This window comes from Vanacampus margaritifer, chromosome 5 (assembly GCF_051991255.1).
Source record: "Vanacampus margaritifer isolate UIUO_Vmar chromosome 5, RoL_Vmar_1.0, whole genome shotgun sequence".
Taxonomy (NCBI): Eukaryota; Metazoa; Chordata; class Actinopteri; order Syngnathiformes; family Syngnathidae; genus Vanacampus; species Vanacampus margaritifer.
The window spans coordinates 25,797,375-25,811,467 of NC_135436.1; the positions used below are offsets into that span (position 1 = coordinate 25,797,375).

At 38.7% G+C, this 14,093-nt stretch overlaps 2 protein-coding genes across 3 annotated transcripts; one reads left to right on the forward strand and one right to left on the reverse strand.

Annotated features, from left to right (window-relative positions):
- Nucleotides 1-380: 380 nt before the first annotated feature.
- Nucleotides 381-14,051, reverse strand: capn5a (calpain 5a). 2 transcript variants are annotated; one of them, XM_077565443.1, is made up of 14 exons: nucleotides 13,902-14,051; nucleotides 12,575-12,737; nucleotides 11,947-12,078; nucleotides 7,456-7,664; nucleotides 7,076-7,268; nucleotides 6,057-6,250; nucleotides 5,310-5,387; nucleotides 5,024-5,219; nucleotides 4,811-4,933; nucleotides 4,139-4,212; nucleotides 3,302-3,424; nucleotides 2,859-2,962; nucleotides 1,807-1,943; nucleotides 381-1,748 (listed from the first exon to the last, which is right to left on the reverse strand). In XM_077565443.1, the coding sequence occupies exons 2-14, from the start codon at nucleotides 12,728-12,730 to the stop codon at nucleotides 1,575-1,577; spliced, it is 1,893 nt and encodes a 630-aa protein (XP_077421569.1). In that variant the 5' UTR covers nucleotides 12,731-12,737; nucleotides 13,902-14,051; the 3' UTR covers nucleotides 381-1,574. The 2 variants fall into 2 exon arrangements, with proteins under 2 accessions (XP_077421569.1, XP_077421568.1); XM_077565442.1 differs by having other exon boundaries at nucleotides 12,575-12,740; nucleotides 13,902-14,050.
- ompa (olfactory marker protein a) lies at nucleotides 8,873-10,920 on the forward strand. The gene is made up of 2 exons (XM_077565460.1): nucleotides 8,873-9,083; nucleotides 10,396-10,920. Exons 1-2 carry the CDS (start codon nucleotides 9,015-9,017, stop codon nucleotides 10,825-10,827), a joined length of 501 nt encoding a protein of 166 aa, XP_077421586.1. The 5' UTR covers nucleotides 8,873-9,014; the 3' UTR covers nucleotides 10,828-10,920.
- Nucleotides 14,052-14,093: the final 42 nt, after the last annotated feature.

The following is a 14,093-nucleotide window of genomic DNA, read 5'->3' on the forward strand; positions in this document are numbered from 1 at the left end:
CCCCTGTGATTCCGAATGGAATTCTATTCGGATTCAGCCTTTTCATTTCGATTGAGGTGTTTATATGGAACATTTCCGTTTGGCCGTTTGGATTCATTCTAATCGGAATACATGGCTCCATGTAAACCATATGTCTCTCGGCTGGCGCGGGAACGCTTTGGGATCCCGTCGGAGGAGCTGGTTGAAGTGGCTGGGGAGAGGGAAGTCTAGGCTTCCCTGCTGAAGCTGCTGCCCCTGCGACCCGAACCCGGATAATCGGTAGATGATGGATGGATGGAGTAGCCATAAATACATTAAAACCATGATACGTTTGGAAATGAGTAATAATCAAGTAATACGTGACTTATTCATAAGAACAGTTATGGATGAATAAAAATAAATAAGTAATAAATGAGTTTAATAAAAGAGTGGACAAAGCAGATATTGGCATTTTGAAATGTATACACGCGTAAACAATGGCATCAAAGTGCAAAGCATTCTGGGCTATTTCATGGTTATAAACCTACAATTGAACATTTAAAATGTTGACATTTTGACACTTTACTTCATATTTTTGCATCAATAATAATAGTGGTACTTGTAACAGCTCCAGACACTCAAGTGGGCGGAGACAAAGGTAAAACAACAACCAACCATCGGTAAGGTGCCTGATGATTGACAGATGACAAGTCACTGCCGAAAGAAATTGTCATAATGTACTGCATGTAAACTGGCTACTTGAAAAAATCATTCTTGATAACAACATGAAATCATTTAAATTCATAAAAAGTTGAATAATAATAATAATCTTCAAATGAATGAAATGTGTCACTACAGTAAACGTGTTTCAAGATAAAAAATGTTTTTAAAGATACATTTAAAAAAAATTTAAAAAAGATGATATTTATAAAATATATAAGAAATGAAATATTAATTGAATGAAATTAAAGTTAATGAAAAGTCAAATGTAATTATTTTAAAATTACAACATAGAATAAAGGTTAAAATATAAATTTGATATAAAAATAAAGTATTGGAATAAAGAATAATTTATAAGTTGCAATATTTTTGGTTAAAAATTTGGAAAAAAATGAATGAAATAAAAAAATGAAATAAAATTAAAACAAAATTAAAGATAAAATGGAAAAAACAAAAAAATGTGAAATACAAAGATAAAACAATAAACATAAAAAAAACAGATAAAAGTAAAACGGAAACCAAATCAAATACGTGAAAAAAAAATAAAACTGTTACAAAATAAAAGTAAACAATAGAATGAAATACAATATAATTTAAAAGATGGAATAATCAAAAAATTAAAAACTAATCAAATTAAGTAAAGCAAAAATGAAATTAAAAACTCAAATTAAAGAAAGAAGACATCAACAAAATTAAGTAAAGGAAAAAATAAAATGCAATGTGTTTTGAATGAACAAATGAACTTACAAAATTAAACAATGAAAAATAAAACTCAATGAAATGACAAACAACAATGTAAAATAAAAAAAAAACAAAGAAATGTAATGGGGGAAAAAAACAATTAAAAAAAGAGAATCAAGTGGAATAAAGAGGAAGAGAGTAGTGGTGGCGATGTCTCAGATGCTAGTGAGCACGGCGCTGGTCACCATGGCGATGTTGAGGGTGCCAGGCAGCTCGTCCCGGCGGCCGCTTTTGGCCCGCAGGTGCAACGTCTGCCTGATGTCGCCCGGCTTGGTGGACAGCGTCACCTCGCCCAGGAACGAGTCCGTCAGCCTGTTGCTGTTGTACACCTGACACCACAACAAGGTCAACATTTTCAACAACACGCGCACACGCACGCGCACGCACCTGAATGACGATCGACCCGCTGTCGTCCTTGCGGTAGAAGATCCCCTTGGTGTCGAAGTCGGGATTGCGCGTGCCGCTGTGGACGGCGGAGCGAACCGTGTGGCCTTCGCAGCGAATGGTCAAGTACGTGTCGCTACCTGCGCACGCACATGAACACACAAAAGATCGTGAAATTACAAAATGGATCAGTCCAAGTAAAATGCCAAACAATAGAAATCAAATCGGAGTAAAACATGAACATTAAAAACACAAATGCAATAAAATGAACTAAATGACAATTAAATAACTAAATGCATTGAACTTAATTGGGTGAAAACGTATTGTAGTGGAACAGAAATAAAATGTCAAGAAATGATAGAATGAAATGAAAAACAACAAAATATAAATGCAAACCCCCCAAAAAATAATATTGCATAAAAGATTAAACAAATTAATGATTTAAAACTAGATAAGGGAAATATTAAAGAATATATATTTTAAAAAAATAAAATGAATCAATGCAATAAAAGTGAAACTAAACCAAATTAATTAAATTAAACATTTAATTTGCTAAATAAAACACATTCAATTTGAAATATCATCATGGTTTAAAATTTTACTAATAATAATGCAGTTAAGTCTATAAACTACAAAAAATATTTTAAAATATCTTGGGAGGAAAAAAAGAAAAATAAATTCAATATTTCAAAATAAATATATAAATGTTCTTACAAGGAAGGATTTTTTTAAATCCATCAAAATAAAATTTAAAATTATACGATGAAACATAGATAAATAAAAATACATTTAATTTTTTTTTTTTTTTTTAGTTTAAGTAAAGACATCATTACTCAAGAAAATATTTTCTTCAAAGGAACAAAAATGAAATAAAGTTAAGGAAATAAGTTAATGTAGTGGCTCCACCTAGTGGTGAATTACACTTTCACCAACATTACCTTCCATCGATTATCTAAAACACTTATCCTCATTTATTCCTAATTCACAATCACCAAAATGTCAACTTAATATTTCTCTAAAAATATTACAGGTCCACTATAATCTTGCAATCTTACCACCCAGTGACTTGGCTTGGAGGACATGTACTTGCGTGACCAGCGTTGGGAAACCACACAAACCCGTCCAGCAGGTGCGAGGGGGCTCATCCTCACGCAGCTCCCTGCAGCACACGACACATGAAACTCATTATAGTCAACCCCCAAAATTTCGTCCTTTTTGCTTAGCGACGCTTTCAGCCATGAGAGATTTCAACCTACAGTAAGTGGCCGCTACAACAACAAATCTCAAAAGTAAACAAACAGCAACTGAACCGTCCACAGTTCGTTTGAAGTGCATGAGGAGTTTATATACCGTACTGTGCTGTGTTTGTTATATTTGTAATATTAAAATCTTAAAAAAATTTAATTAAAAATTTAATTCACTTTTATTTTCTTGTGTTTAAAAAAAAATATCTATTGCATGTCCATATTACACACACACACAAATATCGCCTTCATACTTGCAGTGTGAAGGCACATCGGTGAAGACGCGCAACAGGAAGTCTCCCTCCTGGTTGGGGTCAAAGGTGGTTGGCAGGATGACGTAGCGGCCCTCTTTCAGGTCCACGCGCAGGAACGCAGACCTATGGAAAGACATTTGAGATTTGATTTCATATCCATGTACTAGTAGACTCTTTTTCTTCACTAGTAAGACAATTCGGCGCACTAATAGAATAATATTGTCAGAAAAAAAATACATTTGCAACATTCTGATTAATATTACATTTGTGGATTATGAGTTATGCAGCAAAATCCAGCGTTTTTTATCCATCTCAGGGGGCGGCCATTTTGTCACTTGCTGTCGACTGAAGATGACATCACAGTTGCGCAGGGCTCAGGCAATGACCAATCACAGCTCACCTGTTTTCTGTAGCTGAGCTGTGATTGGTCGTTACCTGAGAGCTGAGCACCTGTGATGCCATCTTCAGTCGACAGCAAGTAGCAAAATGGCCACTAGTTTTTGTTTGGTTTTGTAAACATAAAATGTAGTTTCATCCATCTCATGAGGCGGCCATTTTGCCACTTGCTGTCGACTGAAGATGACATCACAGTTGCGCAGGGCTCAGGCAACGACCAATCACAGCTCACCTGTTTTCTGTAGCTGAGCTTTGATTGGTTGTTAGCTGAGAGCTGAGCAAGTGGCAAAACGGCCGCCTTCTGATATTGATAAAAACTGCTGGATTTTGCTGCTGAACTCCTAATCCACTAATGCAATATTAACCAAAATACCGTATTTAGACTAGCGGGGCTGACAAGAATTTTTTTTTGGGGGGGCGGTTCGGCTTTTCCATACAGACCTGGCGTTGCTATAGGGACTGCCAGCCACCTTTTGCTGGGGGGCGTGCATACGGTACTTCCGATTCAACTCCACCTGTAAACACCACGAGGAACACGCAGTTAAATGTTACTAGTGTTCTGCACTGGAAATGTTAACAGGCGAACTAGTACGCATGTGTCGTGCACTAGTAGCCTTCTTGGCCTACTAGTACCACCAAAAAAAAAACATTATTACCGGTAGCTTACTTTATTAGCAACATGTAGTTGTCCCACTAGTAAGCCGAAGCTGTCCTTACTAGTGTGTGCTACTAGTAGTAGTCACACACAATTGTTCTACTAGTGCAGGGGTGGCCAAGTTCGGTCCTCGAGAGCCACTATCCAGCCTGTTTTCCATGTCTTCCTCCTTCAGCGCAGCTGATTCTAATGATCAGCTCATCAGCAAGCTTTGCAGAAGCCTGACAACGATCCTGATCATGAATCAGGTGTGTTAGTGGAGAGAAACATGGAAAACAGGCTGGATAGTGGCTCTCGAGGACCGAACTTGGCCACCCCTGTGCTAGTGCACCATTAGGCGATATAGGTGTCACTAGTAAGACAACTGTATGCTACTAGTGAAGCAGAACTGCACCTCAGTCGACATTTGCCCTGTGATTGGCTGGCGAGCAGTCGAGGGTTAACCCCGCCTCCCCGACCTTGTGTATTTCAAAGCCGATGGCCAGGTTCTCTCCTCGTCCTTCTCTCAGCGAGGCCCTGCGGTCCTTCTGCTGCAGACAGATGAGAGCCTCGTCCTCGCTTTTGGTCACGTCGAAGATGTACTGCGACACAAACACGCCAAACGTTGGACAATCGAGCAATTTGTGGACCGATTGGGGCAACTGTGCCAATTATTGGAAAGTAGTGTGCACCTGAGGGTTTTGGAGGAAGGTGTGCTTATTGTTAGCGCACCCCCCGGCCCGGTTCTGCAGCGCGTCGCCATGGCGACTCCAGGAGCCGCGCAGGCTCACCTCCGCCCAGGTCTTGTGGACGCTCAGGTACGACGTGTTGATCAAGCGGCACAGGATGAGGTGCGTGAAGTTGGAGATGAAGTCGCTGAACGTCATCCTGCGTGAGGACGAGCCGGGCAAGAGATGACGTCGGGGGTGTCAATAAACATGGCCGCCCACCAGGGGGCGACATTGCGGGGACGCTCACCAGAACTCTCCATCGTTCTGCATGACGACGCCCATCTTCTCACGTTCACTGCTACTGACCTTTTTCCACTCTTCTGAACTGTGAGCACAGAATATATATATATATATATATATATATATATATATATTAGGGGTGTCAAAATTACGTTAATTTTGAGTTAATATGAAAAGAAAAATGCACTGAGCTCTCACCAATGTGTTACAAATGCAATTATGCCATCTAGTAGCAGAAGAATTACTTCTACTTAAATAAATATTACACTCGTTTAGTACATCTTTTTGAATTTTAGCTCATTTTTATGAATTATTATGAAATTACTGTATCATTGACTAAAAGATGCAGCCATATTTCAATTAGTTAAACATTTTTTCCCACTTTAATTTAACAAGAGTACTCTCTAAAAACAGTTGGGTAAAAAATGGATCGATCCTCTACTTGAGTCAATTTGACCCAACTTTGAGTCAAGAAATTGGGTCTTTTAGTTTAAAATAAGTACTTATTACTAATACAAAAAAATGGGTCACTTTGTATAAAACAACCAAGAAAGTTGGGTCAAATTAACCCATAAAGTGGATCGGCCCATTTTTGATCCATAATTGGGTTACTTTTGACCCAACAGTTTTTAGAGTGTATGAACTCAGAGAGAATTTTTTTTATTGTACATTTAGAAAAGATGTAACATTTGCGATTAATTGTGAGTTAATTATTGAAGTCATGCGATTAATTACGATTAGAAATTTTAATCACCTGTCGCTCCAGGGTCCGTTCCACTCGCTGCGCCCCCAAGGGTTCCTCAGCCGTATCATTTCGAGTTTATTTGACTTGAAAAAGGCCAGCAAGCCGTGACCTAGACGCACGCGACGAACGTCCGTCACGCCGTAGGCGTGACCTTTGACCAGGCCGTTGGGCATGCGGGCCTCCATGTCGGACGAGCTGCTCGCCTAAAGGACATCAAAATATGGTAAGTGACATTAGCGCCACCCACTGGCGGTTAACGACAAGTCTTGAAAGGAGAGTTCCATGGGTACCGAGACTTACGGGTTTAATTGGTTCTGCGACAGAGTTCGTAACTGTAAAATCATTACTCCTCATTGAAGTTAATTAAAAACCAACCACCAAACCGTTCCACTATTCCTTGTCATCAATTTTGTGTCTTATTTTTGCAAAAATCAACTCACTCAAAATTTTGGCCAACTCGGTTTCGGAGGGTAACAAGATGGCGTCCATATGTCATGTATGTGACCAGCAGTTGACCAATTACAGCATGATTGGTCAAATGCTTGAGAAACTCTCTCTATATATAGCTCTGGTGCAACTAAGCCATGTCTGCCATTTAGTGGTGAATGGTGATAACTGATATTACAAGATTCGAGATTTGCACGTTTTTTTAATTCAATTTTTTTCCCTATATTTTGAGTATTTTCCCCACAATTTTTTCTAGGATTTATTTCCCCATTATTTTATTTTATTTACATTTTGTGAGGTTAGTAATAAAAAAATAAGCACTTAATTAATTATAAAAATGTATTTTTTTAAATTATTATCCAATATATATAAATATATATATATTTTTTTTTTAAAAGACTACCTTGTTTTTTTTTTAAATTGAACCACAAAAACATGGTGTGATTGTCATAAAATAAGCAGATGGATTTCATTTGCCTGAATACTGTTAAAAAAAAAAAAATGAAATCTATTTTTATAGCAGGGTACAATAGGAAATGTTGGGAGTTCACAATTAAAAATCCATCCAATCAGATGTTCACCTCTACGGAGGCGCTGATGAGCCCTCCTCTCTCGTGTACTTTGACGACTCGCTTGAACAGCTCGGCTTGATTCTCCTCGCTGTCGTTGGAGCCGCTTTCACTGATGCATATGGACTGCGACACGCCGCCCGTGAAGTCCACCAGCGCGTCTGCCGTGTTGCCGCCGTCCAGCGCCTCGTAGCAGCCGCACGTCCTGGAACGATGACCGGACTTCAGTTCACGCCGCAGCGAAAGGATGTCCACATTTTTGGGAGTAAAGATGTGGATTGCAAGTATGCTACGTTACCTTTTTCACGCTAACCATGATGAAAACACAAGCGTGTTGTATTTTGCTGGTGTGAGAGCTAACGCTAACAGGAAGTGGGCGTCGGCTTACGTACTTGGCGTAGGCCTTCTCCACCAGGGCGCTCCAGAACTCGTTGGAGTCGTTAGAGTGGCAGTAGACCAGCTTGCCGTTGATGGTGGGCAGCCGGTCGTCGATCACCACGTCGGCCCACTCGCCGAATCTCCAGAAGCGGAAGTGGAAGATGCCGGCGTACAATGCAGGACGGTTTTTGTCCCACTCCTGATCTTGCCAGTCGGGAATGACCTGTCACGGGAAATCACAATCATTTGTACTGCACTGTGTAATGGGCGGCAGTTTGGGAAAGTAACTAATTACATGTAATGAGATTATATAATTCAATTACAATTTTAGATACATTTGAAAAATTACCTCAAAAGCAAGCATTGTTTTTGTTTTTTAATCACTTCCTGCTTCTAAAAGCTGAAGCTTGTGATTGGTTCACTTTGGTCATGTGCCGTCTCAAACGTGACATTTTTCCAAATAAAATGTAAAAAAGTGATGAAATGTGGTGAAATTTATTAGTTTGTCTGACATTTCCAAAAGGTTAGACTCTTCACTTGAACACATAAGAGAATATTGACTATTGACTTTCAAATGTTGTCTTTGTTTTAATCCACAAGGTTCTTTGTGAGACATTCATTCAAAATTAACTCATTCACTGCCATTGACGGCTATAGACGTCAAAAATTCATTTGAACTATTCCTATTAGTTGAACATTTTTTCTGCTTTTGTTAACAAGAGTATGAAAACCTCAATTTTTTATTGTACATTTAGAACAGATACAACATTTGGCGCCAAAGCAATATTTTTTTTTATTAGACATGGCTTTGTCTTGAGCACAAATAACGAGTAATATGTTGCACCAAAAGAAATTTCGCAAATGCCAAACCATGAACATGCGAGGGTTCGGTTCGCTCGGCAAGCTGCTTTCCAAAAGGCGACATCATCCCGACGCATCATGGTGACACACCAACATGTTCGCTGGAGCGCACACACTCAGATTGATATAAATAAAGAAATAAGTGATCCATTGAGCAGAGGCATCCCCAGGAGGCGCCGGGAAACTCCCAGAGTTCCCTGCTGTACGTCATCAGCGCCACCTGTTGCCTGGCAACAACACACACACACACGCGACTCCCTCATTCTTACTTTACACCCCCAATTTAAATTGTTTTTTTTTTTGGGGGGGGGGAACTATTGTGCCATTTACAAAGTTACATAAGTTGACAAAAACATTGATGTCATGTCCTCTCTGCTAATGTGAGGGTCAATCAATGCAATGTCGCCTGCGGGCCTGCGTGCGTGCGTGTGTGTGTGTGTGTGTGTGTGTGTGTGTGTGTGTGTGTGTGTGTGTGTGTGTGTGTGTGTGTGTGTGTGTGTGTGTGATGGAAATAGATGTGGAAATGGAAGGTGGGAGGTGCAAAAGTGGAGAGGAGAGAGAGACAAAAAGCAAAAAGTCCATCAGAGATGCCTCATAGCATCCGATCCGTCATCACATCCACCCACTCATCCGTCCGTCCGTCCGTCCGTCCATCCGCATTCAGCCATTCAGAACTATTCAGACATCCATCCCGAGAGGACGGCGGCGGGACATGGAGGAAGCGGGAGCGGCGTCCGACTTCATCGTACTGGAATTTAAAGAGGACGTGGCGCTGACGGAGGTGAAGGTTTTGCTTTTTCAGCAAAAAATGTAATACAATTATTCAAACAAATATGGAAATGGAAGCATTTCAAATCTTCTTACTACATTTTTCTAAATGACTGCTTTACTTAATAATGTACTGTGAGAATGCCTTATAATATTATAAATATTTAATAATATTATTTAATCATTTTCTCAATAGAATAATAGTGTCTCTGACTGGTTTAATCATAATTAATTAATTAATTTCTCTTTCTTTCTTTATTATTTTTTACTATATTTTTCTATATTTTATTTTATATTTTATTTTGACTGCTTCACTTAATGTAAAGTGAGAATGCCTCAATATTATTTAATAATTTTCCTAATAGATTAATAGTGTCTTGGACTGGTTTAATCATACCATAATTATTTATGTATTTATTATTTATTTCTTACTATATTTTTCTATATTTTATTTTCTATATTATTTTTTAATATTTTATTTTATATTTTATTTTGACTGCTTTACTTAATAATGTAATGTGAGAATGCCTCATAATATTATAAATATTTAATAATATTATCTAATCATGTTCTTAATAGATTAATAGTGTCTTGTACTGGTTTAATCATACCATAATTATTTATTTAATTTACTTATTATTTAAATATTTATTTATTGACCCTACCGCAAATGGTGAAAATTCAGAAGTAATTGACAATCGCACTAAAAAGTTTTATGATTACATATAGCTGCCACAAGATGGCCCCAACTTGCCACAAGATGGCAGTAAACTACGATTTTAGTCTAAATGAAGCTCCTCAACTCGCTTCAAAATAGTTCCTTGGTACCAAAATGATACAAGATGGCAAAAAAAGTGTACTTTTGTCAGAATGAAACGCCTGAACTCACTTCAATTTCCCTGGCAAAGAGATAATACAAGATAGTTAAGAAAACACTACTTTTGTCTAAATGAAGCTCCTCAACTCACTTCAATACAGCACCAACATCCCACAAGATAGCAGCAAATCACTATTTTTATCTAAATGAAACTCAACTTACTTGAGAGTTCCTCACTACTAACATGGCATAAAATAGTGCCAAAGCACTATTTTTGTCTAAATGACGCTCCTCCGCTCACTTCCACAAAGTCCCTTGACACAAATATGCAACAAGATGGTGGCAAAGCACCACTTCTATCGAAATGAATCCCCTCCATTCACTTCAACATAGTCCCTTGACCAGCATGCCACAAGATGGCGGAAAATCACAGCAACAAAATGGCCTAAGCAACCACAGCCGTGACTGATTGAGTGTTGAAAATGAATCTGTTGCTGCGATCCCACAGAAGATGCGTCGGCGCGTGTCGTCTCTTCAGTGCTCGGCCCAAAAGCGTCAGGACGGCGAGCGGCTGCTGCTGCCCCACGAGGCCGTCTACCGGCTGGACTTCCGGCAGCAGGATTTGAGCTTCCGCCGCTGGAACGTGTCGATGGGCGGGCGCGGGCGGTTCACCGTCACGGGCATCTCGCAGCACTGGACGCCCGACCTCACCCACCTGATGACGCGCCAGCTCCTGGAGCCCGTCGGCACCTTCTGGCGCGGCGCCGACGACCCCGACGGCGCCGGGCTCAAGTGGCTGGAGGCCGACATGCAGGAGTTCGGGGAGAGGATCGCCGAACTGGCCAAGGTGCGCAAGGTCATGTACTTCCTGTTCGCCTTCAAGGACGGCGCCGAGGCGGCCGAGCTGCAGTGCTCGCTGGCTTTTTCCTCCCACGAATGAAGCTTGTGTTCCGGCCAGTCAACTAGAAACACTTGTGTCGTAAAACTGATGATTTGTGTATGGAAATATATGAATAAATCTTATGTAAGCACACCTGTATTTGTTTTATTAATACTGTCTGATTTAATCACAATGATTATTTAATCATTTTTTAATTCAGGTGTATAATTATTTTTAACATCTTATTTATTCATGGTATAATTTCCTTATTTTTTTTTATTTTATATATATATATTTTTTAATATGTCACAATTATTCATCTTAAATTAAATATGTTGTAATTGCTCAGGCTAAAATTTATTTTTAATGTCTAAAATTAATTGAATCATGTATCAAGTATTTTTAGATCTTATTTAAACATGCTAGAATTAAAAAATAAATAATATTATTCAATTTTATTTCAATTTTAAAAAATGTCATTATTATTCAGGCTAAATACATTTTTTTAAATAATTACTTACTTAATTATCTTATTTAATACTTAATTTAATAATGCTATAATTGTATTAAAACTCTGATTTAATAATGCTTTAATTTTTAATCACGTCTGATGTAATATAATTATTTATATAATATATTATAATTATTTAATAATATCTTGCTTAATTTTGCTATTATCATTTAATCGTGTCAGATTTTACAATGCTACAAAGATTTAATTATCTAATTTAATCATGCTACAATTGTATGGTAATATCTGATTAAATTGTGCTATAATTCATTGAATCATGCATTAAGTATTTTTAGATCTTATTTAAACACGCTACAATTTTTTAAATAATTTCTTATTCAATCATATTCCATTTAAAAATGTCACAATTATTCATGCTAAATTTGTATTTTTTAATAATATCTTATGCTCTAATTATTTAATACCTGATTCAACAATGCTATAACTGTATATAAAAATCAGATTTACTAATGCTTTAATTTTTAATCATGTCTGATTTAATCAGGCTATAAATATTTAATAACATCTTTCTTAATTTTGCTATTATCACTTAATCATGTCAGATTTGACAATGCTACAAAGATTTGCGTAGCTTGTCAACGATGTAGGTGAGGGCTGCTGTTGTGTGTGGCGAATCGGTTAGCGTGTTAACAAACAAGATGGCTGACCTTCTGCCATAGGCTATCTCGTGACGCCAGCGTGGAGCAGGCTGCCACGAACCAACAGTTTCCCAGCTGGCCTTGGTGGAGGTCATGTGCACTCAGGCCGTCCACAAAAAGGTGCGGCTCTCGGCATAACTCCTGCTCAAAGTGGGAAAGAAAAGAAAAGTCAATAAGAGAAGAACGTTAAACGCCTGCTGCTACTTTTTTTACTTAGCTTGTACAAGGATGTCATCTTAGTGGGCGGCGCAGTCACTCAACCAAGGCGAAGCAAGCACATACATGCGTTTATTTACGATATACACACACACGCACCTGATCAATTTGTTAAGGAAATGCACAAACAATCAAGGAAACGACACAAGGACATATACAAAGGAAACAAGGAAACAAAGACACACTAAAGAAGGGAACATGGGAAAAGGAAACACAGTGAGGAAAGGAACCAAGAAACAGAACAAGGAAACACCCCTCTTATTATGTCGCATGAACCACACGGAGCCTGAAAGCTTGGCAACTAAATGACAGAGAACATAAAAACCACACACACACACACACACTCTCACTCTCACTCTCACTCTCATACACTATTGCCATTTTGTCCGATTTGAACATTCGCACAAATGGCAAGCGGTACCTGCGGCCTCTTCCAGACGACGTTGCCGATGCGGTTGCCCTGGTAGAAGAGCGATTGGTCAGTGGCGGGGAACAGGGGGTCCTCAAACAGGAGGCCATTTTGGCGACACTGTTTCCGCAAGGCGGTGAACGATTGGCCCTCGTAAGCCACCACCATCCCGACGCTTCTGACATACATCAGAGATGACAAAATACGCTTCTTTTTTTTTCTACATGTGTGAAGTTAAACAGTTTATGAAGACATGAAGATAAGGCAAGAGATAGAGAGTGTGGCTCAAAGCGGCCACCACCCGCAGAACAGATGTTCAAACTTCATATTCTTCCCTTTTTTTTTAATCACATGCCACCAAAATAGAACTTTTGCTTTAAGTTGTCTTGTGACTGAAAAGGGAACTTTTTCCCCCCCTTTCAAGTGGTTTGGAGCCGTGTCAAGTCACATGTAAAAAGATGGCAGCCAAAGGAAATCCATCTTCAAAATAAACAAGACTTAAAAGAGCTGTACAGTTTTATCGTGGACCATCAAACTGCGTTGTGTTCAAGGACCACCAGATGGAATCTGACTGAATATTCAAAGAGTAGCTGAGAACATGGGCCCAAACTGTAGTTTACTGTAACTAGCTTGTGGTGCGTTCAAGGACCATGTTATGTGACTGAACGACTGCTCGAAAGGTGCATTCCAGGGGAATCCGGCCAAATAGGACAGAACAACTTTGTTTAGGTTTACTGATTGATTGTTAGTACAACTGCAGGTGAGTTCCAAGGTAATCAGATAATGTGACTGAACGAATGAATTCATTTGCATACGAAACGCCAACTTTATGACTTTTCTCTACAATGAAAAAAAAAGCACTGTTTTCGGTCATACATTATTAAAATGTGGTAAACTGATGGAATACAACCCTAAACTGATCCCCACCACTTTCGATGTACATGTTCAAATTAGGTCATAGTTAAAAAAACAAATCCCCCTAAAAAAAACGTGAAATAAATAGTAACAGCTGAAACCGCTACCAAAAAACAAAAACAAAACAAAAAAAAACACTAGCAACGAGTTTTCACTTTTAATTTGAAATTTCGTACAGGAAGTGATCTTGTTTACACGAATTTATCAATACAACTTTTTTTTCTTTCACGATGTGCCACATTCTTTTGACGATTTTTCCGATGTCAACATGTCCAATTTTAACGACTTCAATCCATTTAACTTACTTCACAGTGATGTGAACTTTGTCAAGGCGACAAGAGTGAAAGTAAACTCATACGTGGCAAAAGAACAGACATTTAAAACATGTAAAAGATTAAAAAGTTAAGAAAAGCCAGGCGCTTACCTCAAAAATGCCTGTGACGTCGGCAGTGGGATTTCTTGTCTTCTTTAGCAGGACAATTTTCCGTCTTATTCTTTGTGTGGTGAGGAAGACGATAAGTTTTTAGCGTTGCTCTCAACCGAGAGAGAACGTCAGGGAGCTCGCAGGCACACGACACCGTGACAAGCCCACCGACGACCACAACAGCAACCAGCA